Below are 26,568 nucleotides of genomic sequence, written 5' to 3' on the forward strand. Positions count from 1 at the left end.
GTTACAAACATTCCTCAAAATATCTTCCTTGGTGTTCATCAGAATTGAAGGGGGTTGGGGCTTCTCTCCAACGTAAATCTCTTTTTTTTGTACAACAACAAACATACGTATTGTAGGCAAAAGTTTACTTCCTGGGCTTGTTTACGTAGACAAGACCGACATTATCATAATTTCTCCTGCTTCGGACTCACAGCCTGTTTATTGACTCCTGTTAGCATTGCACTGTGAGCGAATCTTTAAAACATGGTAAGTAGCGTCACATTTCCAGCTGACATCAGAGGTATTCAAATTACAACATACAGATTAGTTGGCCAATCAGGGACACAGCGCTTTTCAAATCAATGAGTTTTGTACAAAATCAGTGCGTTTCAGGAATACAGCCACAAAAATGTATGGGATGTGGAAAATAATGTGTTTTTAGACCATAAATCACACGAACACATTGTACCAAATACACAAAATATATATATATATATATATTCTCAAGCCCTGAAGTGCAATGGAAAAAAATGAAACAAAATCAAGGCGAAAAAAATTTAAAAGAGAAAAAAATTTGAAAGAGAGAAAAACATTATATTGAAGAAGAAAAAAATCTTAAGATCTTAGGGAGGAAAAACTTTAGCATTTTTTTATATTCCTTTTTTATGTTGCGCTTCAAGGCTTTCATCATTTCACACTAATTTGAGGGGTAAAAAATGATAAAGGTTTGAGATATGGGTAAATTGGGGTTTCTTTGATTAAAATGACAAAATTGCCTTTTAATCGCTTTAAACTATGTGACCCTGCGTGTAAAACCCTGCTAAAGTCATTGTTTTGTGATTTACTCTGCATATTGTACACAATTTATATAATGTTGTTTAATATTGACTGAGTAAGTTCATGCCAAAGATTAAAATCAATGTGAAATCAATGATTAAAATCAAACTTTAATTCTCCTAATCTCAAAATGAGATCATGAGACTTTAGCCTGGATTTCACAGACAGCGTCTCATATGTTATAGTCACATGTACAATGAGGAAAATAATACATACAGCACAAGGTGATCACTTTGCCGATCAAATTTATTTTGGTTACAAAAAAGGTATAAAATTAAGAGTAGAAAAAGTGTCTATGCATGTATAATTATGAAAAAATACAGAAACTTTGAACATTTTTAAGTACATTTGAAGTAAAGGCAGCAGTATTTTTTTTTCTTTTAGATTTAAAAACAATCCATTGAGGGTCTGGACTACATTAAACATGCCACCTCATCTGGTACTAAGAACTAACACAAACCCATAAGGATTTTTGAGGAAAACGCCGAACCCGAAAAACAGAGAAGGCAAAATAACATTGATTCTTCCCAGTAAAAAACACAAAATGACATCAGTAATGGAGCATTGTGCATCATCAGAAACACATTCATAGAAGCCAGAAATATGATTTATGAGTAATAAGACGGTACATTCATTGATGCCAGGCCTGAGGGAGCAATGCATTCGCAGCTACAGTAGCTGTGAAATATATATTGTTCCCTATGGAAGGAGACGGGTGTGACTCCAATTACATAAAAAAGCATCTCTGTTTTACTTCAAAAGAACCAGCAACATTCTTAGGAATTGTTTAATCGTTTTCGAAAGCATATGTCCAGATATAAATAATTAACCAAAAGGCATTTGAGGCAGGTTTCATCCCCTGTCGAATTAGCTTGGGACTTTTTTGCATATCATTAAGGGAATAAAGTTTTAACATTCATGGCAATCTTTGCCAATTACAAAGGCCAATAAATAAAAAATAATATGACATCGCCAGTCACCTGTTGTCAGAGAAAAGCTACAAGCATTTAAGCAAAATCTCATGAGGATATAAGCATAAGCTGGTCATACGACACGGTACGGGTCCTCTTTTTGAATCCGGTTTACTTGTGATCAGCACAAGGTACAGATTTCAAAGTCAAAAAGTTTTAACTAATGGTACAGTTCTTCCATTCGGATTAAAGAAAGACACCTTCCACTTGGTCTCAATAAAATAATTTTTTAGGGGATCCGTCGTGCTAGTGCTTGGGTCAGGACAAAAAGTCTATGCAGAAAAGCCTGAATGCCATCAGTGCTTGCGGGTACGTTGAGCACCCGTCCCAGTGGTGGTGACGTACAGCAGGGGCTGAAGTTGCCTGGTTTGGGGTCCACGTTTAAGGAGATGGGAGGGCAAGTTGCTGGAAGTAACATCCGCTGTTGATCCTGTAAAGTTTAAACAAAAGCAGGACACTGATCAGTAAATATGTTTATAGGAACATACCGGATACTCTGATAAAAACTTAAATTGAATTCGGACCTGTTTGGTGGATGTTGTGGGAGGGTCGACCTTTTGTAAGTTGAGCTCTGTGTTGGGGACGCAGGAGGGGGGCCGGTGGTTGACCGTTGATGTGTAGATGGGGATCAGATGTGCTGTCCAGGGGTCGAAATCGTTGGTTGGTGATCTTCGCCTGAGACAACTGGACGGTTGAAAAAATTTAAGTTTGTTTTGATATTGTATATAAAAATATAAATCACAAAAAATGATTTCAGAGGGGTATTTAATAAAAAAAATTATATGTGTATTTTCTTTAATTTGAAAACTCACTGCTTGTCCTGTAACCTCAAATGATCGAGATCTCCTCTTGCGCCTGCGACCCTCGAAGTCCTGCTCCCGCGGGGCGGCGTTCTTTACGGCTTGACGGTTCCGCGGCCTCGTCCACGTGCTGTTGGGGGCGTGGCCGTCACCCGTGCTGCTGGACAGGTTGTCATCAGAGGTGGCGTGACGCAGCTCTGGGCTGGGCTGTCTCCCCCGTCGCAGCGGTGGGCCTTTAGGGGGCGCATCGCTCAGAGACAGATTACTCTTGTGCTTTTTGGGGTCTAGGGGAGAGGGCGGTGGGGGTAATCGGAGGGCATCTAATTCCAGGACCTTCGAGCGGCGCCTGGCAGCCTTGACCGCAATGTTCTGCACACCCCTCAGAATCTGCTGCCTCTCTGATGAGATTTAAAAGGTACCCGGTTATAAACACATGTATGGTTTAATAGATTAACACTGGGATTGGCAATATAAATGTGAAAAAAAAACAGTACAATGTCTTACAATTTTAATTGGAGGCTGCCATTTTGTTATTTATCACTATAGATGATGTCATTCTATTAACGCTACAGTGAGGTAAACGTGATAAACAAGTCTTCAATAAGTAAATAATACAATTATATGAAACAGTATAAGACAGTTATAAATGCACACAGACAAGTGGCGGTATTTAGTCCACATTTCATTAAAAATACAGCATCTGGGTCTTCTGTCCATTTTTTCTCAGAGAGTAACATAAATTAAGAATAATACGGAAAACATACTTATGAAAGAAAATCAAAATAAAAGAGCTCTGAAAGGTAAGAATTATGAAATAAAAAATCTCACATGAAAAACTATAGAAGATTCCATATTAAACTGTAGTAATATAATTTTTATTTTTGACGTAATGAAAATATTTAATGTGTTTCTATTAATGAATTTTAGTATTTTAAAGCAAAAATAAAGTATTAAATTATTAATTAAGTCTTTATAGTCTGGGAATCTTTTAAAGGATTTCATAGCAAATAATCGGGTTTTCAATACAGACCTACAGAAAATATGCTTCAATAATTTTTTTCATTTTGTTTTATGAAAAAGCAATACTACATGTATCCTACAGTATGTATTTTTCGTCATTTTGGGGTTTTGCTTTTGTCTCTCCCATCTTATTATATCATTATATAATATAATATATTATTAAATTATACTAATATCTGACCTAGGGCCCTATTTTAACGATCTGAAACGCAAGTGCGAAGCGCAAGTGAGTTTGTGGGCGGATCTTGGGCGCTGTTGCTATTTTCCCGGCGGGAGAAATAACTCTTGCGCCGGGCGCAAATCAATAAGGGGTTGGACTGAAGTAGGTTCATTATTCATAGGTGTGGTTTGGGCGTAACGTCAAATAAACCAATCAGAACGCTATCCAACATTCCCTTTAAACGCAAGGGCGCAAGTTCCATGGCCGGTTGCTATTATTATGACGGATTTACCAGGCGCACGCCAGGAGCGGTTTACAGCCGAGGAGACCCACGTTCTTGTAAGAGCAGTAAAAGACAGAGAAGTTGTTTTGTATGGGGATGGGAGAAACCCGCCCAAATCAGCGTAGGTTAAACAGGCGTGAGAGGAAATAGCCACAACTGTCTCATCATCTGGCATTCCCATCGTTGCGCCAAGCGCTACAATGATGTCAGGAGACGGGGGAATCCCAAGCTTGCCAGCATAAATCGGGCACGCCGTGTAACGGGAGGTGGATCTGCCTCTACACAGACGCCAACAGAGGACATCGCTGCGTCCACCCTCACCGCTGAAAGGGTTTGGGGGCTTTGAAATCGGACCCAAGAAACGCAAGCAAGGTCCAACCCCAAAGTACACTTACAAATCAAGTTCATATACATTAAGTTTTCTTATGAAAATATTTTAATCGTTATTTGCATGAGAATTTTTTAACGCAGCCACACAATAAATAAAAACTATCACCACAATGCTCACCACTATGATTTCCCTTATCTCATGTGTTAATATTTTTTATTGTAACAATTTATGATTTGCAAAAATAACTGTTGCATCTGTGTAGATTAGATAAGCAAAGTGTGTGCGCGTTGTGCACGCTATACATTATGGTCAAGAATGCGCCCTTAAAATAGCATAATGAACAACGCGCCACTGACTTTAGACTAGTTTTTTTTTGGTCAGTGGCGCAATTGTTTTTTGAAACTGCAAAATAGCATCAGGGATGGTTTGCGCCGGAACACGCCTCTTTTTTTTGTGCTGAACCGCCCAGGGAGCGCAAGTTCATTCCCTAGTTTGCCGACGTGCGTCTGTGGAGGGAAAAACACGCTGGGCGCCGGTGCAAAATATGAATGATACATGCGTCACTGACAAAGTCAATTGCGCTGGGTGCAAGATAGGGCCCAAGATTTTATAGTGTTTTGTTATATCTATAACAAATATACTTCTGCCTAGTTATGCCTGATTAGTTATGAATATTTTATTTGGTTGAAATTGTGATGCCTTCAAATATTGTTGTGGTGAAAAGTGGAAAAAAATTGAGAATTCCTGCTAAAGAGAGTTTTTTAATTGATACGAAAGGTTATGTGCCATCTATTTCTTAAAACAAAACAAACCCTATTAGGGTTTAGATGGGAGATTTGATGATGAACTCTTACCTTTGGGTGTCAGTGGTGCGTCACTGCTGTCAGGTGAAGAATCCAGATGACTGCTCATACTGTGACTGAGATGACTGTATCTCAATGTATCATCCAGGACAGATGGTAACAGCTGCAGAGATACAGTACAGACAGCGGGGCATCAGACACAGAAGTACTTACAATACTTGGTCAAAGGCAATGCATGAAAATGTATTAAACAGTCAATTTTGTTCTATTTCACATTGACATTTATGCATTTGATGGATGCGTTTATCCAAAGCGACTTGCATTCAAGGTAAACATTTTATTAATTGGTGTTCCCCATAAAAAAATTACTGGATTGTTTCAACCACTGGCTGGGTCAAATATGGACAACCAAACCACTGGGTTTGATTAAATTATAATGCCACTGAAGTTTTTAGAAGAAAAAACTAAAACAAATTTCAGAATCTCACCTCTCTGTTTCCCAAGCCATTGATGTGAATTGGTGGTGGAGTCATAACTTCAGAGCTCTTTATCTGTTTGTGACTGCTCTTAAATACTCGATTACTGTCTCTGTATTAAACAGACAAAATTAACAACATCAATATTTTTTATGTCTGGTTACAATGTTTAAACATTGTCTTAAGTTATGTTATGTCCCAAATTAGGTGTTTTGGAATATTAAATACAAAAAGATGAATATTTTGCATCATACTTCACAAATAGAGAGAGAGAGAGAGAGAGAGAGAGAGAGAGAGAAAGTGAGAAATAGAGAGAGACATCTTACCCATCAGACTCTGGTAGTATTGGAGGGAGCGTGTGTCTCCTAACTTTGGTTCGACCTTGTCTGTTATCTGAGCCCAAAGTGCGAACGCTCTCTTGGTCTGAATCCATCTCTTGTAGAGGATCACGACCTCTGCTGGGGAGACTTATTTTGGGCAGGGAACCCTCCTAAAGAGACATATGTCAGATAATGTGTGAATATGTTCACGACCACAGGGGATTAATGTACTGTTAATCGTTTCAGTTCTTTACATAAAACAGCATTTTCTATGATCACACACACACATTTTCTATGTAATGAGGAAAACAGGTTATTTAAAGGGGCCATGGCATGAAAATCTGACTTTTTCCATGTTAAAGTGCTATGATTGGGTCCCCAGTGCTTCTATCAACCTAGAAAATGTGAAAAAGATCAACCCAGTAACTTAGTTTTTGTAAACCATTCTCTGCAAGCATGTGAAGAAATAGGTCGTTGAAATTTGGCTCTCCTTATGATGTCACAAGGAGCTCTTATTATACCACCCCTTAATCTGCACTATCTAACCACAGCACTGCCATTTAGTGCAGAGAAAAGCACAATTGAGTTTTAACTGCAACAAACCCCCATCATTGTGATCAGTGTTTGAATTTAATCAGCTAATTTGCATTTTAAAGGACACACACAAAAAACGGCACATTTTTGCACACACCTACAAAGTGGCAATTTTAACATGCAATAATAAATTATTTATATGGTATTTTGAGCTAAAACTTCACATACTGTATGTGCTCTGGGGACACCAAAGATTTATTTGACATCTTAAAAAGGTATTTTGCCATGGCCCCTTTAAAGGGCACATATCACGCTTATTTTTACAATATTTAATTAGACTCTGGGGTGTAATAATACCCCACAAATCATTTATTATATTATGTCCAAAACTGCACCATTTTTATGTGTGTACCTTTAAATACAAATAAGCTACAGCTCCTCACTCCCTTACCAACAGACAGCGAGCACTTTCTGTTAAAAATAGATTTGTGATTCCTGAATACAGTTTGAGGCAAATAGTATCCTTAGCTACATTATAGCTACAATGTGCAAACAAACACATTTAACTTTTGGGTAAAATTAGCCAGTCAATCAATGGCAATGGGCGAGGCTTAATCAGTGTGACGTCACATTAACATATTTGTATGTTAATATTTGAAACAGCAAGTAATGAGACTGCTTTGTTTTTTTTCCATTGTAGGGTGGGTGTGTTCACACACTGCCAACACACATTTATGTCCAAACACCTTGTAAAAGTGGATTTTGCATGATCTGTGCCTTTTAATAGGAATAAAGAGCTTTTGGCCGTCAAAAATTATTGAATTATCAAATGTGAGCTTTACTGTGTACAATAAAATGCTAATTTTGCTAAAACAATGCAAAATAAAGTCAGCATAAAATAAAATTTGACCCTAAGCAAAAATTTTGGATATAAAAAGATATGAAACAATGGGAGGCTTAATATGGGGCCACTCTGGTGACAAAAGTCCCCTGCCTTCCAGTTAAAGAACCAATCATCAATCAATCAAGACTCTATAGTAATTCTCTAGTACAGTACAGTACAAAAGCTGAAACAACCTATAAAACGTTTTAGTTTTAGAAACAAACGTTTTGGTACAGTTAATGTAAGGGTTAATTGTTAGTCTAGATTTTAGAGATATCTGTCTTTCCCCATTCAAGTAGATACACTGCAAAAAATGACTTTCTTACTTAGTATTTTTGTCTTGTTTTCAGTAGAAATATCTAAAAATTCTTAAATCAAGATGTATTTTCTTGATGAGCAAAATGAGAAAATAATACTAGTTTATAGACAAAAAAATATACAATTTAAGTGAATTTGTGCTTAAAACAAGCAAAAATATCTGCCAATGGGGTGAGAAAATTTTACTTAAATTAAGTGTTTAAGAAAAAAGAAATCTTATTTCACAATTTATTTTTTCACCCCATTTGCAGATAATTTTGCTTGTTTTAAGGACAATTTCACTTAAAGTGTATATTATTTGTCTTAAAACTAGACTTATTTACTAATAAGTAATTTTGCTCATCAAGAAAAAGCATCTTAATTTAAGAATTTTTAGATATTTCTACTGAAAACAAGACAAAAATACTAAGTAAGAAAGTCATTTTCTGCAGTGTAGGCCTTTAGACTGAAATAACTGCCCGGAGGCTTTGCAAACATGGCCACCTAGGACTTTGCTTTAAGATTCTCTGTAAAGCTGTTTCTTCAAAAGTACCTTGAGGGTACGAATGGTGAATTTATCCAAGGCCACGACCCTGTCCAAGTTCTTCTCATCCATTTCCTTCATATACATCTCATAAAGCTCTTGAAGGTGTGGAGGGACCAAGAGACTGTGATCTACAACAACATCACAATATATCACATTCACAAAGCTTCTTATAACCAGAAGACAAATATGTACTGTAAATGTTTTTAGGGCTGTCAAAAGATTAATCGAGATTAATCGCATACAAAATAAAGATTTGTTGCATAATATATTTGTGTGTGTAATTATTATGTAAACAGTATATGAATACACATATATGTGTATAAATTTAAGAAAAATTGTATCGAAGCATTTTCATGTTATAATTTATATATATAACATGAAATCTATCAAAATCGAATTAATATATAGGGCTGTCAAAAGATTAAACGGGATTAATCACATACAAAAGAAAAGTTTGTGTTTGCATAATATTTGTGTGTTTATTGTGTGTAATTATTATGTATATACAAATACACACATGCATATATAAATTTAAGAAAAATGTTATGCATACATATACTTTTTTGTTAAGATCAATCGTTTGAGAACCATAATATATATGAAGAGTTTTGTTGCAAAACGAGATAACTACGTTTTTTTTTATTTTCAGAAATCTTGTTTTTTGGTTGTGCATTCCAATTAATATTAATTCAACTGCAGTTGGTTTGTTTTGATTTAAACCTTCATAACTAAAAAAAATACAGCTAGTAGCAGCATAAAACAAAATAATAACATGATAACATAATAATAAACATGTTTTGACAAAAATGTTAAAAACCGAGTTATCTCGTTTGCAACAAAACTCTTCATATATATATATATATATATATATATATATATATATATATATATATATATATCCATAATAAATAAAACCATAATAAATAAATAAATTAATTAATTATACATACCTATATATATATATATATATATATATATATATATATATATATATATATATATATATATATATATATATATATATATATATATATATATATATATATATATATATATATATATATATATATATATATATATATATCAGCGTTTCCCATAGATCTGAAATTTACTTGTGGTGGTAGCTGGTGAATAATTAATTAATTATACATACATACCTATATATACATACCTATATATACATACCTATATATATATATATATATATATATATATATATATATATATATATATATATATATATATATATATATATATATAGGTATGTATAATTAATTAATTATATATATATATATATATATATATATATATATATAGGTATGTATAATTAATTTATTAATTTATTATGGTTGTCAAAAGATTAATCTTAACAAAAAATGGTAAACAAAATATATTTGTGTGTATTGTGTGTAATTATTATGCATATATAAACACACACATACATGTAGAAGTTTAAGAATAAGAAAATTAAATTTTTATATATTTATTTATATACTGTATAAAATAAAATATATCAAAATCGAAATAAACAAACAAACAAACAAATACATACTGTATACATGTAAATGTTTCTTAAATATATACATGCACGTGCATGTGTATTTATATATATACAAAATAATTACATATAAAGACAAATATATATTATACAAAACCAAACTTTTATTTTGTATCCGATTAATCAAAATTAATCTTTTGACAGCCCTAAGTTGAACACAACTACTCATTCCCTTATGTTTTTTTATTTATTACTTTATTATGTATTTTGGAAAATTTTATTGAGATAAAATAATTACAATTAGGAATTGTGTGATGCTAAATGTGAATTATAATTCAAATTAATAAAAGTGAATCTATTTTTGTTTCTGATTAAAGGCCCATATTGCATCTGTTGCCAATTACGAAAAACATTTGGTTAAATCCATGCAACAGTTCGGTCTGTTTCATCTCTGGTTGAGATTCGTACATCATTTCTGATTCCTATGAATGACTCACCATCAATGAACTGCCGTTGTTGTTGGATGATCTCGTGGCAGAGGTTCCTGTGCTGTTCGAATCTCTGAACTACCACGTTCTTCTGTCGAATCACGTTGTCCTTGAGCAAAGCGCTGGACTGCATCTCGGCGTTCTCGATCTCCAGCTCATGGACCTTACAGAGAAGGCCCAGCACCTCTCTCTGTTCCTCTGAGCTCACCCGGCGAGGGAGAAGTTCCTCCAGACGCCGAGCTTTTTCCCTCAGCTCCACCAGACGCTGCTCCATACCGGCCTGAGAAGATAAGAGGACTGTGATGTCAAAACCTTTATTATTATTAGTGCTTTTACTGTTCTGGGAAGTGTTGCTTCTCCCTCTAGTGGTGATTGACAGCCATTACCTTCTGTTTTTGTATTTTCTTCTGCTCGGCCATCAGAGTAACCAGGTTTTCTCTGGCAATGGCCACGTCTTGTGTCTCTGAGCTGTCCGGCAAAGATTCAGGTGAGTCCGAGTCTTTCTCGCTTTCGTCTTTATTAAAACTCTCCTTCCTCCTCTCTCCCTGCCACTTCTTTCTTCTCCTAAAGCGTTCCTGCTCCCAGCTGGACACAGACAGAAAATATATGTACTATAACGTAAGTATTACATGAAATGTAGCTTGGGTTTATATGTGAAGAAAGACTCACTCTGCTATTGTTAGCAGATGTTTGGATGTGTCTATCTGGATCTCCATGTTGCTGTTGTCCAGCTCCATAAGTCGCTTTCTGATGTCCATCTGCTGTCTGAACGCATCGATCAGTTGTTCACGCAGTTGGTCCATCTCAGCTCGACTTTTTGGAGATGAATGTGCCTGCACCTCCGCTGAAGGAAACCAGATATCAGGTATTACTAAGCCACACATTTAGCTATCTGTGGAAGATCACATCACTTAAGTATATTTATTAATATTGTGGTGTGCAAATGGCAACATGCATATAGTATTTGAAAGATGGGTTTTGCAGTTTTAACCTCTAAGAATAAAAAAGCGATTTTTAATAAATAACAACATATTAGGGTAATCTCAATATGGAATAGCATTATAAAAAATACGTTGCATGTAGGATTTTACCTTGCACATGTCGGATGTCTGTTCTGTCTGGGTTCTGCTTGCTGCTGGATTGATCCGCAATCTTTTTCTTTAGTCGCTGAATCTCACTACGGAGGTCCGATATAATGCTGGTGTACTGAGCGATGTGATAAGACACATTTAACAGGTTTCTTTTAACCTGGACAGACAGAGACAGATTTATAGCACCAGTAGATGGCACCCAAGAGGTTTCCTAACTCAACAATAAAGAGTTATGCTTGACTTACGATGAATTTCTGACCTTTTATGTATGTGATTTAGGATAAATAGTACGATATCTATTACAAATACATGACTGCATACAAGCATTTTATTTCACCCTGGTATGCTTATAGTAATAAAGGAGTTTCTACTGTATCTGTAATGGTATTTCATTGTATATTTAGTCATCCATTTAAAACCATCTTTATAAAAAAAATGTATTGTTATGTTTTATAGAAAACTAATTTCAGACATTCAAGCATATGCCTTTAGATTACGGCAGTGTAAGTATGTGTGCGCTGAACTAACCCGTGTCCGGATGCTTTTGGCACGATCGGCGTAGGTCAGGGTGTTTCGTGAGTCTTCGAAGGCAAGAGAGGCGGGGCTTATGTGGGCAATCATCACCGTCCGACTGTTTCCTCCCAGAGAATCCTAAATACACAACGTAAATCAATTGCGAGGAATTAAAGACCTTGTCGAATAATGAAATGTATATATGTCACACATCTGTGTGGTGGTACCTTGAGCAATCGCGTAAGTTTACTGTCTCTGTAGTTGACATATTTGTTGCCGTTTTTTTCACTCAAGGCATTGATGCAGTTCCCTAGAGCGAGCAGAGATCTGTTGATGTGGGCGCCCTCTTTTAAACGCTGACCTCTGTTCTGTGTCTGAAAGACAAGGGATAGTAGTTATAATTTTATAAGATTACAACCAATAGAAATGTTCATGTTAGTTCATTGTGCATTAACTAATGTTAACATTTTTTTTATTTTAAAAATGTATTAGTAAATGCTCAAAATTAACTGGAACTAAGATTAAATAAGTGTAAATGCTGTAAAAGTATTGTCCATTGTAAGTTCATGTTAGCTAACAGTGCCGGCTCGTGACTGCTCATCCGAGGGGCGCAAATAAAAAATTTGTGTTCGGAGTGTCATGTGTGTTGCTCGTGTTTTCAAAATATGTGTTTGTTGCTTCATGTGAATCATGTGCATCACGTGTTTTGTCAAAATAAGTGCCTGCTGCACACGTGTCAAAACCGTTTATGATAAAAGAGACGCTCACGTTCACAAAATACACGCAAGACACTCCCTTAACAGTAAACTCTGATTACGCAAGAGATTATGCGAGTATCTGGCAAAGGCGAGCGTCTCTTTTATCATAAAACCTTTAGACGCGTCTGCAGCAGGCACTTATTTTTGACAAGACACGTGATGCACATAGGATCACTCGACGCGCAGAACACATATTTCTGTCATAACACATATAACTTTGCATCGAGCGCCCTCGAAAAAAGAAGTCACCGGGCGCCACTGTTAGCTAATGCATTAACTAATGTTAAAAGGCTAGTTCACCTAAAAAATTTAGTTCTGTCATCATCATGTGCTTACCATCATTTATCAAAATATCTTCTTCATCATTTATCACAATACTTCCATAATATATGGCAGCTGTGTACTAACCATCATTTATCAAAATATTTTCTTTTGTGTTTATCCAAATAAAACACTCAGTTTTAGAACAACATAAATGATTGATTCTATAAATGATGACAGAATTTTTTCTTTGGGTGAACTATCCCTTTAACAAACACAACCTTACTGTAAAATGTTACAAACGTATCTATTAAAGACAAGAGTTAGACCTCCAGCAGGTGGAGCTCTTGCTCATCTTATCTGCTGAAGAGCTGTACAATAGGCTTGTCTTTCCCATCAATAGAGGACAAATAAGCGCTCTTGTTTCTGAGCAACAATAACCCCATAAGCAGAAACAACTTGATCCGCTGCTTTTGTGTCACATGCATATTTAAACCCATGATGGGAAACATTTTTAGCAGTTTCCATGGTGAATATATGGTTGTCTCATGCTTTAATGGGAAGTGGTGTTTTATATGATTCATGATTGACTTGAATTACAAAAACCTAATTTGACTTGTGACAATGGTTTAAAAAACGGTCTACATCCAACAAGTTTTTTCAATTTAAAAGTCATTTTCCCCATGTTTACGAGTCATACTTAAATTACCCTTGAGTTGATTTCTTGTCACTTGCTTATTTATGATTTCGAATATGTTGAAGCAGACTGTGCCAGCTTTAATTTAAGCAGAAAGATTGATAGCTTCAATATCAATGATTGTCAAATGCATGAACAGATCTCCTGCTGCACTTTTATTTGAGTATCCAAATGATAAATACACCTAAAATTGATGATCTCAAGTACAAATTTACACACACACCTGTGAAGCACGCTCAGACCCCGCCAGATCGATCATGAAGAGCCGTCCAAACCGCACCTCCTGCAAAATGTCTCGACATCGGCTCTGTTGCCGCACGGCCACCTGCAGTACGGCGTGAGAGCGGGAAGACGTCTGGTTTGCCGCCGTCGGTTCTTGAGTTCTCTGCTTATTTCCTTTCATTAACAACTCCATTATCTGAGAAAATGAGAAAATCTCAACATGAAGCTTTATAGATTTACATCAACAGTATCTGTTCACAATCCTTTCATCTTCTACTAGTCAGAAAAACAAATAGCCCTTTCCCAAGTAAAAGACCTCCCTACTACTACCCCTAAACCTACTCCTAATGAACACACAGTATTTCCACTTTTCAAACATTTTCTTTATTTTTATTGATAATAAACACCCTTTCAATGTGATATGTGATAGGAAAAAAGAAAAGAGCGAGGTAGGCAAAAAGCGGATACGAACTAGCGACATTGCATCAAAGCTTTTGATGTCAATACATCTTTTTAAAACTTTATTGGTCTGACTACATTGGTAGGCGGAGCTAGTGTACATAGTGTTCGCCAACAAAAAATGCTATTTGCACTTACTGTAAATAATATTTTATATAATATTTTGTATAACTAACCTCTCGTGCATTGATAGTAGAGACCTCTGTTATTCCAGCGACCTGGATCTCTCCCTTTGAATCCTCTCGAAGATCCAAGAATCCAGAAGATGGATTCAGTAAGTCTCTTATCATCTCATTGTAGATCTGTAAAACAACAATTGAACATACAGAGGTTTTAAGATTACGATTAGTACTTGAGGTTTTGACATTTTTTTTCACAATCTTTTAATCTGAAGGTGTGTGCCTAAATGTTTGAAATTACTTATGTCAAAAAAATGCAAACATTTTTTATCCAAAAAATATATATTTTTTGAATGGTCGACTTGGACTACATAATAACCTATCGGCAAACAAGAGTACTGTAATACTTTAAGATTAGTGAGAAAATGCATTTCATGGTTTTTAAATATGGTTAAAATTTATGAAAACTATTTTAATCTTAAGTTAATTTGTCTACCCATTAAAATATGAATTCTCATAATTTTATTTCATTAATTAATTAAGACAAAATTGTAATTGACTTTAGTTTGGGGGGGCAGTGCCCCTCCTGCACCTCCCCAAACTCCACCTATGAATAAAAGTTATGTCAAAAAAAAAAGTGCAAACATTTTTTATCTAAAAAATATATATTTTCTGAATGGTCGACTTGGACTACATAATAACCTATCGGCAAACAAGAGTACTGTAGTACTTTAAGATTAGTGAGAAAATGCGTTTCATGGTTTTTAAATATGGTTAAAATTTATTAAAACTATTTTAATCTTAAGTTAATTTGTCTACCCATTAAAATATGAATTCTCATAATTTTATTTCATTAATAAATTAAGACAAAATTGTAATTGACTTTAGTTTGGGGGGTCAGTGCCCCTCCTGCACCTCTCCAAACTCCACCTATGAATAAAAGTTATGTCAAAAAAAAAATGTGCAAACATTTTTTATCTAAAAAATATATATTTTCTGAATGGTCGACTTGGACTACATAATAACCTATCGGCAAACAAGAGTACTGTAATACTTTAAGATTAGTGAGAAAATGCATTTCATGGTTTTTAAATATGGTTAAAATTTATGAAAACTATTTTAATCTTAAGTTAATTTGTCTACCCATTAAAATATGAATTCTCATAATTTTATTTCATTAATAAATTAAAGACAAAATTGTAATTGACTTTAGTTTGGGGGGGGCAGTGCCCCTCCTGCACCTCTCCAAACTCCACCTATGAATAAAAGTTATGTCAAAAAAAAAATGTGCAAACATTTTTTATCTAAAAAATATATATTTTCTGAATGGTCGACTTGGACTACATAATAACCTATCGGCAAACAAGAGTACTGTAATACTTTAAGATTAGTGAGAAAATGCGTTTCATGGTTTTTAAATATGGTTAAATTTATTAAAACTATTTTAATCTTAAGTTAATTAGTCTACCCATTAAAATATGAATTCTCATAATTTTATTTCATTAATAAATTAAGACAAAATTGTAATTGACTTTAGTTTGGGGGGTCAGTGCCCCTCCTGCACCTCCCCAAACTCCACCTATGAATAAAAGTTATGTCAAAAAAAAAAAGTGCAAAATTTTTTTATCCAAAAAATATATCTTTTTTGAATGGTCGACTTGGACTACATAATAACCTATCGGCAAACAAGAGTACTGTAATACTTTAAGATTAGTGAGAAAATGCATTTCATGGTTTTTAAATATGGTTAAAATTTATTAAAACTATTTTAATCTTAAGTTAATTTGTCTACCCATTAAAATATGAATTCTCATAATTTTATTTCATTAATTAATTAAGACAAAATTGTAATTGACTTTAGTTTGGGGGGTCAGTGCCCCTCCTGCACCTCCCCAAACTCCACCTATGAATAAAAGTTATGTCAAAAAAAAAAAGTGCAACATTTTTTTATCCAAAAAATATATATTTTTTGAATGGTCGACTTGGACTACATAATAACCTATCGGCAAACAAGAGTACTGTAATACTTTAAGATTAGTGAGAAAATGCATTTCATGGTTTTTAAATATGGTTAAAATTGATTAAAACTATTTTAATCTTAAGTTAATTAGTCTACCCATTAAAATATGAATTCTCATAATTTTATTTCATTAATAAATTAAGACAAAATTGTAATTGACTTTAGTTTGGGGGGGCAGTGCCCCTCCCACACCTCCCCAAACTCCACCTATGAATAAAAGTTATGTCAAAAAAAAAAGTGCAAACATTTTTTATCCAAAAAATATATATTTTTTGAATGGTCGACTTGGACTACATAATAACCTATCGGCAAACAAGAGTACTGTAATACTTTAAGATTAGTGAGAAAATGCATTTCATGGTTTTTAAATATGGTTAAAATTTATTAAAACTATTTTAATCTTAAGTTAATTAGTCTACCCATTAAAATATGAATTCTCATAATTTTATTTCATTAATAAATTAAGACAAAATTGTAATTGACTTTAGTTTGGGGGGTCAGTGCCCCTCCTGCACCTCCCCAAACTCCACCTATGAATAAAAGTTATGTCAAAAAAAAAAAATGTGCAAACATTTTTTATCCAAAAAATATTTTTTTTTTTAAATGTCGACTTGGACTACATAATAACCTATCGGCAAACAAGAGTACTGTAATACTTTAAGATTAGTGAGAAAATGCATTTCATGGTTTTTAAATATGGTTAAAATTTATATTTATGAAAACTATTTTAATCTTAAGTTAATTTATCTACCCATTAAAATATGAATTCTCATAATTTTATTTCATTAATAAATTAAGACAAAATTGTAATTGACTTTAGTTTGGGGGGTCAGTGCCCCTCCTGCACCTCCCCAAACTCCACCTATGAATAAAAGTTATGTCAAAAAAAAAATGTGCAAACATTTTTTATCCAAAAAATATATATTTTTTGAATGGTCGACTTGGACTACATAATAACCTATCGGCAAACAAGAGTACTGTAATACTTTAAGATTAGTGAGAAAATGCATTTCATGGTTTTTAAATATGTTTAAAATTTATGAAAACTATTTTAATCTTAAGTTAATTTGTCTACTCATTAAAATATGAATTCTCATAATTTTATTTCATTAATAAATTAAGACAAAATTGTAATTGACTTTAGTTTGGGGGGTCAGTGCCCCTCCTGCACCTCCCCAAACTCCACCTATGAATAAAAGTTATGTCAAAAAAAAAAAGTGCAACATTTTTTTATCCAAAAAATATATATTTTTTGAATGGTCGACTTGGACTACATAATAACCTATCGGCAAACAAGAGTACTGTAATACTTTAAGATTAGTGAGAAAATGCATTTCATGGTTTTTAAATATGGTTAAAATTGATTAAAACTATTTTAATCTTAAGTTAATTAGTCTACCCATTAAAATATGAATTCTCATAATTTTATTTCATTAATAAATTAAGACAAAATTGTAATTGACTTTAGTTTGGGGGGGCAGTGCCCCTCCCACACCTCCCCAAACTCCACCTATGAATAAAAGTTATGTCAAAAAAAAAAGTGCAAACATTTTTTATCCAAAAAATATATATTTTTTGAATGGTCGACTTGGACTACATAATAACCTATCGGCAAACAAGAGTACTGTAATACTTTAAGATTAGTGAGAAAATGCATTTCATGGTTTTTAAATATGGTTAAAATTTATTAAAACTATTTTAATCTTAAGTTAATTAGTCTACCCATTAAAATATGAATTCTCATAATTTTATTTCATTAATAAATTAAGACAAAATTGTAATTGACTTTAGTTTGGGGGGTCAGTGCCCCTCCTGCACCTCCCCAAACTCCACCTATGAATAAAAGTTATGTCAAAAAAAAAAAATGTGCAAACATTTTTTATCCAAAAAATATTTTTTTTTTTAAATGTCGACTTGGACTACATAATAACCTATCGGCAAACAAGAGTACTGTAATACTTTAAGATTAGTGAGAAAATGCATTTCATGGTTTTTAAATATGGTTAAAATTTATATTTATGAAAACTATTTTAATCTTAAGTTAATTTGTCTACCCATTAAAATATGAATTCTCATAATTTTATTTCATTAATAAATTAAGACAAAATTGTAATTGACTTTAGTTTGGGGGGTCAGTGCCCCTCCTGCACCTCCCCAAACTCCACCTATGAATAAAAGTTATGTCAAAAAAAAAAAAATGTGCAAACATTTTTTATCCAAAAAATATATATTTTTTGAATGGTCGACTTGGACTACATAATAACCTATCGGCAAACAAGAGTACTGTAATACTTTAAGATTAGTGAGAAAATGCATTTCATGGTTTTTAAATATGGTTAAAATTTATGAAAACTATTTTAATCTTAAGTTAATTTGTCTACTCATTAAAATATGAATTCTCATAATTTTATTTCATTAATAAATTAAGACAAAATTGTAATTGACTTTAGTTTGGGGGGGCAGTGCCCCTCCAGCACCTCCCCAAACTCCACCTATGAATAAAAGCCCATAAAAGATGAAAATTCTTTCATTTTCTTTATTTATCTCAGGGTGGGATCTCAAAAAGCTGCTTGATAAAATGACAAGAGGGGGACAAAGGGTGACTTCTTTAAAGATGCTAAAATATAACATAGTTTTGATTTCATTTTTTTTTATCACATAATTCCCAAATTCTCAAAAAGTAACATTTGTGTTATTCCATAGGTTTGATGAGTTTACTATTAGTGTTTGTTTTCTAAATAACTTAATTAATTATTATATGGTACAACTGCAAATCAAAAATTCAACAATGATACTAAATTTATTTACTTTTCCCATATTTCAAGTAAAGAGCTGAATGTGAGCCTTGAGGATTTAACGTTTCAAAATATTTCAATAAGCTTCATTCAACCCCGTTTAGAACAAGGCCACATCCTGAACTTCATCTGTGGTTACCCTAAAAGCTCTCAAAGTAAATCCAAACGTAACATTTCATCACTGTCAGTGAGGTCACTGTGATGTACAGTTACCAAGTGATAATTTTAGGGTGATGAATGGAGGCCATTGACGGAGGACGGCGAGAAGACCTGCTATAGATACATATGACGGAAAGAGAAAAACAAAACAGGATGAACTGGGAGGTCTAAACTTAAAACCACCGAGGTTGAGAATGAAAAGGCTTTCTCTCTGTCCATGCATTTGGAAGGTCCAATGTAAACAGGTCTTTTTTAATGTGAAGGTGTAAGACAAGCATTGGACAGAAGAGCATTGTGCTATTTACTGCATGCTGTGTGTGGACGGAGTGGCTTACTCATACAACCCTGTAACCTAAGTTGAAGTGTTTGAATGTGTGATGCATAGACATAATGTGTGCCACTGACTGCATGTACAGTAAAATGTATATGGCATAGTACTAATAATGCATATTCCAGTGTAAGTACCCAAAAGTACATTTTTACATATGATTGGTTTGAATATGTGAAATGACTGCATTTACTGTATAACATGATAATAGTATGCAAGTCATTGAATTGAGCATGCTACTAATTTTCTAACCTGAAAAAATAGTATGGATAATATAAAGCATTTATATGTAACACTTCACTGTAAGGTTATATTTGTTAACATTGGTAAATGCATTAGCTAACCCTAACAATGAGCAATATAGCATTGTTAATGTTATAGATAAAGCCAAATACAGTTGTTCATGTTAGTTCATTGTGCATTAACTAATGTTAATAGTTACAACTTTTGCTTTAAAAATGTTAAAGGCACGTTTTACATAACAAGCAATTTATCCTAACCCTATCATCAATAAAAACCTTTCTCCTATCAATACATCTTTACCTCATCTAAGATACTCAGATAGTCACTAAGCTGACAAATCTCCCTCATCCTTTATTGTAAAAGACAAGGCTTGTTGCTCCTCGTGGGTGTTTATTATCTTATCACATTTCACTTATGAAGCAGTTTATTTTACGACGTGCATATATTTAGGCCTGTACCAAACCTTCAGGTGAAATATGATGATCCTATTTAACACTAGGGATGAGCAGGAGTACTCGAACGTGGCATCGATGATCGATCACGAAAACGATGATCATGTGGGTTTATTTATTTATTTATTTTTTGTGGTTACGGCGGCATTTGGATGTCTGGTTAGCATTACAAGCACCTGTGGTAGTAAAGACTGGGTGCAGGTGTTTGACGTTGTGTTGAGCTACATAAATGCACATCCCTATTTAACACCCCAATGAAGATCTCACCTCCAGGTAGGACATTGAAACGCTGTACCGCATGTCATCGCTGGTTTCTTCTATAGCCTTGAATAGGTCGTTTAATGTGCGAACGTAGATACCGGGTTCTCTGTCGGTTCCCAACATTGTGTATGTCTTCCCACAACCTACAAACACACAGAGCCATAATTTACCATCATTTTAAAGTGAATCGCCTTACAAAAGGAAAAACATAATAATAAAATAAAAAGCAAAATTCTCTATAAAATAATGTACAAATATGTGATTTAGCACAGGATTTTTTTCAACTGTGGTCCAGGGACCCCCAAGGGGCCTCCTTCAAGGGGGTCCCCCAAAAAATTGCAGGGAAAAAAGTCCCCCTCAAAATGGATCAAATAAAATTAATTAATAGGCATTTATCTCTCATTTCTTGCTACATACATTTCAGAACTATTTATATTTTCTTTGCATCTATCAATCTAGTGTGTTTTTCTTATTACAGTTTACTTATTGGGTTTTATAAGGCAGGATTCCTTGTAAGCTGCTATGAAACAAGATTTATTGTCAAAGCTGCTGCAGTACAAAACATTTGAATTAAAAATGTATCTCTTTATATTTAAACATCCAGCATTACTCTAAGTGTAGCCAATTATATATTCGTTACAAAATATATAAATTGCTAAATATATTTTAAGTAGGAGGTCCCTAACAAAAGTTCATCATATTGGGGGGCATCATAAAGTTTGAAAACCCCTGCATTAGCATATCTTCAGGAGGAAAGGCACAGATGTGAGATAAGGCAGAGTAAGTGAAACATGATGTTTACAGGTGGCATCCGGCTAAGCAGAGGTTTTCTAACCTTAAGCTTTATATTGCCGGAGTCACAGACAGGAAGAGTCAGGAAGAGTTTAAGGGCAGATTAAAAGTCAAAAGTGCAACAATGTCACTTGGAGATCTGCTTTTTTAAAATAAGCCTGTATTCATTGTAAGTACAAGACATTGCGCTGTTTTGCAGTTGCTGTTCCTACAGTATACTGTAGACACTTTCAGCAGCAACAACATAAACAAACGGCTTTTGTGGACTAAAAGTCACTTCCGGTAGACTTAGGGCCCTATTTTAACGATCTAAGCGCATTGTCTAAAGCGCACAGCGCAACATGTAAATGGGCGTGTCCGAATCCACTTTTGCTAATTTAACGACGGGAAAAATGGTTTGTGCGCGAGCGCATGGTCGAAAAGGGTAGGTCCTATTGTAATGGGAGTATTTTGGGCGTAACGTGCAGTAAACCAATGAGAGTCTCAGCTCTCATCCCCTTTAAAAGCAAGTTGCGCTGGCGCTATGTCTAATCCCTATTTAGATGACGGACTTTGTAAACTGAAAAACTAAGCGGAGGAAGAAGATCCCCAGTTTAAGATTAATGTTAAATAATTGTGTTGTTTTTCACTTGTATTGAAATTGTTATTTTTTTATTAAAACCTTTAAAACCCGTTTTCTTTTAGTCATGGAAGTAAAAAAGCAGGCTTGTAATTGCTTTAAATGTATGGCTATCCAATATCATCAAAAAATAATTTACAAGCATGTAAGATAAGGTTTGTACTCTAAAAATACTTTATTTGTAACAAACAGGAGATAAAGAATTTACAAACGGCTCTATGCGCGTTTCAGCACTTTGGACAGCGTTTTTTTTTAGCAAAGAGTTTTTTTTAAGCATGACTTAAAAATGTTTCTCATCTCACCATATCCGCAGGTACAGAGTCATCATATAATAAATCCGTGAGGTAGCATTTAAAAAAACATTTAAAAACAGATGCATTTGTTTAAAGCAAAGCATTTATTTACTTACCAGGCTGCAGGTGAAGCAACTCTTTGCGCCTTCTAACGTCTTATAATTACTCCTCATTTATGTCCAAGAGATTCAATAATAATCTTTTACATTCAATCCTTTAATCTTTCATATTTAAAAGCATTTTTGTGCTGCTGCACATTCATGTACTTTGTGATAAGCAAACCCGCGTTGTCCTCCCGTTTATAGGCGCATACTAATGCACTCTTTAAATAACATAAAACACATTGCGCCATTGACTTTAGACTTTAGACCAGGTTTTTGTTGGTCAATGGCGTAGTCTATTTTAGTTGCCTCAAAATAGCAACGCGCCAACAATGCGCCTGAACACACCTCATTTTCAGACCAGAACGCCCATGGGCGCAAAAGGGTGCGCAAATGTATTTGCTATTTAAACAACGCGGCGCTAAACGTGAAAATTAGGGAGGAAACTAGCGAAAGACACTTGCGTCGCGCATTGCGCTGCATTGCGCCGTGTGTAAGATAGAGCCCTTACACATAGAAGGAATAACAACAGAGCCCTTTCTGAAAACAAGGGAAATAAATGACATATTTAGTTCATATTTCATCTAACGCATATCAACTACTACACTGAGCTGTGAAAAATGTATGTATACAATGTACGGTCCTTAAATTCTTGCCTGGCTACTAAATCTTTTCACACTGTTGTGATACATGCTTGTCATCTCTTCTCCTCTTTATCAAACCAAAACATTTTATTTTCGACAAGGTTTTTGTTTCAGAGATCAGCCAGACTGATAAATAAACAAAGACTGGAAGTTCACTTCGGTTTAGGTGTGTAACAACGACAACTCGCGTGCGTCAGATTAAACTGTCTATACTCATGCCTAAATGATGACCATTAGTTGTGGCTAAACGTTTATGCTTGTATGTGTCTTTACTGTATAATATATTTATAAGGACACCCATTGCTGCACAAATGTATGAAGCTCTATCCTTTTAAAGATGATAGGTATTGATATAAATTTATAAACAATAACAAATGATTTGCTTCCTGTTGCATATGGGAAACATTGTTTTGATATTTCACCCTAAATAATAAACTAGTATTGCTGGCTGCCAATTTAATGCATGTAACTATGTTGTCTAAACCTGTACTATAGTAGAAAGAAAAGAAGATCAGGGTGTTGATACAGCTTATCCGGGTGTCCTGGTCGTGCCCGACTGTCTGTGTTTATCACAATGTAGACCATATGCCAACTTTAAATGCAAAACATAAATGAAGACAGATATATAAAGAGATATATTCGTGTTATAAACACAATTTCTTTTGATGCATTTTTTTGCAGTCCCCATGCAGTATTTTTACTAAATTATTGTAATATTTAAAAGCTATACTAACCTGTGGGACCGTAGGCAAAGACCGTGGCATTGTACCCTGATATGAGACCCTCAATCAGGCCTTTTGTGGTGGATCTATACACCTCATCCTATAAAAAGCATATAACATGTTTAAACGTAGGATTATGTGTCCATATATCATGGTAATTTCACATCTGTTGAACATTCAAACAAATGCACTACTCTTCAAAAGTTTAGTGGCATTTATTCATTCCTTATTTATATTATTTTCACATATGGTGAACTCATCTTTAATAGGGAATAACACAAATGTTACAAAAAAAAGAATGGTTGCCATACATTTTATCTTTAATGTAGCCACCCTTTGAGATATCAGATATGTTTTCTGAGTTGGCTAATTTATTCATATGACCACATTTGTAAGTTTTGGTACGATTTCCCTTGACCCCTGTGATGTTGGTGTTAGGGGTTCGGTTTCGTTGTTGTTTTTTTCATGTGAATCGTACGATTTTGCATGATTCACATTTTTACGAATTGATACAAATTAGCCAACTCGTAAAATATGTATGATTTTTTAAAGTGGCTGTCTTGTCATTTTGTCAACCAACTTCTTGAGGTCTCAAACTGGCATGATTCTTAAAAGGCATTAAAGGGGTTCCCATCTATTCTGGGCTCTTATTGGTTGCTTTGTTATTATTCACTTCAACTTTTTTCTTCTACAAAATAACAATTACAGTTAAGCATATAGATACAGATGAAAATTTAACAATTTAAACATTTCAAGTAACCATACACCTTTGTAGGCTAATGTACAGTAAATGCACACAAAGATGCATGCCTACTCTTAACAAACACAGTTTTGCGATGTTAACTTTGCATGTACACACATTTTTAAAGCCACCTGTCCCTACAAATGCACACACGCACAAACAAAGAATGGGCTTGCCTGCGTGGCTGTATAGTCGAAGGCCACGTCGAACATGTAAGTCTTTTCTCTGGATCGATGGGCACGAAGAATATCATCATGATCTTCCATGGGATCCATCAAAACCACCATCTGAAACAGAAGAAAAACATTAATGCCGTGAATGTGTCTTCTTTAAAGACAGCATGAAATCGCAATAGAAGTTTTATGGCTTTAACGTGTCTCTCAGTTTTAAAGGGGACATATCATGAATCTGACTTTTTCCATGTTTAAGTGCAATAATTGGGTACCCAGTGCTTGTATCAACCTATAAAATGTGAAAAAGATCAACACAGTAACTTAGTTTTGGTAAACCATTCTCTGCAAGCATGTAAAAATAGGTCATTTGAATTCGGCTCCCCTTGTGATGTCAGAAGGGGATAATACCACCCCTTAATCTGCACTATCCAACCACGACACTGCCATTTAGTGGAGAGATCAGCTCATTTGCATATAAAAGGAAAATTTTAATATGCTTTAATAAATTATCTATATGGTATTTTAATCTAGAACTTCACATATGTACTCTGGGACACCAAAGTTTATTTGACATCTTAAAAAAGTCTTGTGAAATGTCCCCTTCTGTATGTGCAGTTCAAAACCATAACCAAAACCTTTTACAAGTCATTCTAATAATAAACACACCTATTACCTCAAATTAACTACTATGGCTATTTACTTTAGTTATGGTTATACTTATCCCTCTAAATATGAACATCATAATAATGGATAATGAAGGATATTGTGGCTTAAAAGCGAACGTGGATGCTGAGTGCATCATGATGAAAGTACCGTATTAACACCTATAATTATGCCCGTTCACATTTATGCATTTTGTGGATGTCATTTTCAAAGCAAACCAAAATGTTAACGACGAATGCAATGTGTATTTTCTAGGGCTCGAACCTGTGACCTTGGTGTCGCCAGCACCATGCCCCTACGAACACTGGAGCACAATGCCATGTTATGATGTAAACACAAGGCTGCATCGAGAGCCCAACACATCTCGGGTCTCGGGTGTGGACGGCCGTTTTCAGCGGCCAGACACACACACACACACACACACACACACACACACACATCGTTTGATGGCCCGTTCAAACACACAAACACGGCTCTCGCTTTGAAGCTTCTCAATTGAAATGCAGCAAAGGAGATCTGACTTTTAAAAGAGGCCAATTATAGCGGCCCACAATGCAAACATAGAGTCTCTCTGCAAACAAAGGAGAGAGGAGAAAAGAAGTGAAAATAAGAGAGAGAATGGATAAAACATGTTTTGTAATAGTTTGCCTTCATTTCTGACATATTTAACTTGTTGCCAACACAGAGATGCAGTGAAAAAGTCAGGTGTGGTTAATCTCCACGTGTGCAGTGTACAGTTTGAATTAGTTAAAAACTGAAGTTATGCATGCATTTCAATATGCTTAGTCTATAAACTGTTCTGGTTTATTTTTTTTAAACTGAATTCATGCAAGACATATAAAGATAAAAAACATGCACTTTGTTCATTGCACCTGAGATCATTGAAAAACATGTTGCTTATGATGCTGTGCTGTGATCTTGACATCCTCTGTATAAGGAAAACACAAATGTAAGATGCCAGCAAATTTACAGTCAGCTACTGTATGTCTCGGACAATATGCATGAAACATTTCTGTGTTATAGTGTGTGGTTGTATGTGTGTAAAAGTTTGGTTTATTCAGTTTGAATGCTTTCGACCATATGGCTTCCCTGAGTTTACAGTAAGTTACCGTAGTTTCCTACAGTGACAGCTGTAGAGTGGCAGTTTGGCCCATCCTAATGTTTTTAAGATATCAGTGCCAGTATGGTTTACGTTGTTCGAGATAATGACGCAC

At 34.6% G+C, this 26,568-nt stretch overlaps 1 protein-coding gene and 1 long non-coding RNA gene across 2 annotated transcripts in view; one reads left to right on the top strand and one right to left on the bottom strand.

Annotated features, from left to right (window-relative positions):
* Positions 1–596: 596 nt before the first annotated feature.
* The window catches only part of kif19 (kinesin family member 19), a 57,788-nt gene continuing 31,816 nt past the window's right edge, over positions 597–26,568 (bottom strand). The window contains exons 3-20 of the mRNA XM_065262839.2: positions 24,695–24,805; positions 23,789–23,876; positions 20,612–20,748; positions 14,405–14,530; positions 13,771–13,965; positions 12,059–12,205; positions 11,847–11,969; positions 11,319–11,475; positions 10,897–11,071; positions 10,614–10,812; positions 10,237–10,507; positions 8,248–8,369; positions 5,987–6,150; positions 5,673–5,772; positions 5,236–5,347; positions 2,600–2,985; positions 2,312–2,471; positions 597–2,217 (exon numbers count right to left, since the gene is read on the bottom strand). Of these exons, the coding sequence (XP_065118911.2) occupies positions 2,084–2,217; positions 2,312–2,471; positions 2,600–2,985; positions 5,236–5,347; positions 5,673–5,772; positions 5,987–6,150; positions 8,248–8,369; positions 10,237–10,507; positions 10,614–10,812; positions 10,897–11,071; positions 11,319–11,475; positions 11,847–11,969; positions 12,059–12,205; positions 13,771–13,965; positions 14,405–14,530; positions 20,612–20,748; positions 23,789–23,876; positions 24,695–24,805 (2,907 nt within the window). The 3' untranslated portion in view covers positions 597–2,083. The remainder of the gene's footprint in view (positions 2,218–2,311; positions 2,472–2,599; positions 2,986–5,235; positions 5,348–5,672; positions 5,773–5,986; positions 6,151–8,247; positions 8,370–10,236; positions 10,508–10,613; positions 10,813–10,896; positions 11,072–11,318; positions 11,476–11,846; positions 11,970–12,058; positions 12,206–13,770; positions 13,966–14,404; positions 14,531–20,611; positions 20,749–23,788; positions 23,877–24,694; positions 24,806–26,568) is intronic.
* On the top strand, positions 10,636–26,136 carry LOC141282331 (uncharacterized). The gene is made up of 3 exons (XR_012336930.1): positions 10,636–10,714; positions 10,914–11,092; positions 25,610–26,136. It is a non-coding gene; the product is annotated as an uncharacterized lncRNA (long non-coding RNA).

Source organism: Paramisgurnus dabryanus, chromosome 1, assembly GCF_030506205.2.
Source record: "Paramisgurnus dabryanus chromosome 1, PD_genome_1.1, whole genome shotgun sequence".
NCBI lineage: Eukaryota > Metazoa > Chordata > Actinopteri > Cypriniformes > Cobitidae > Paramisgurnus > Paramisgurnus dabryanus.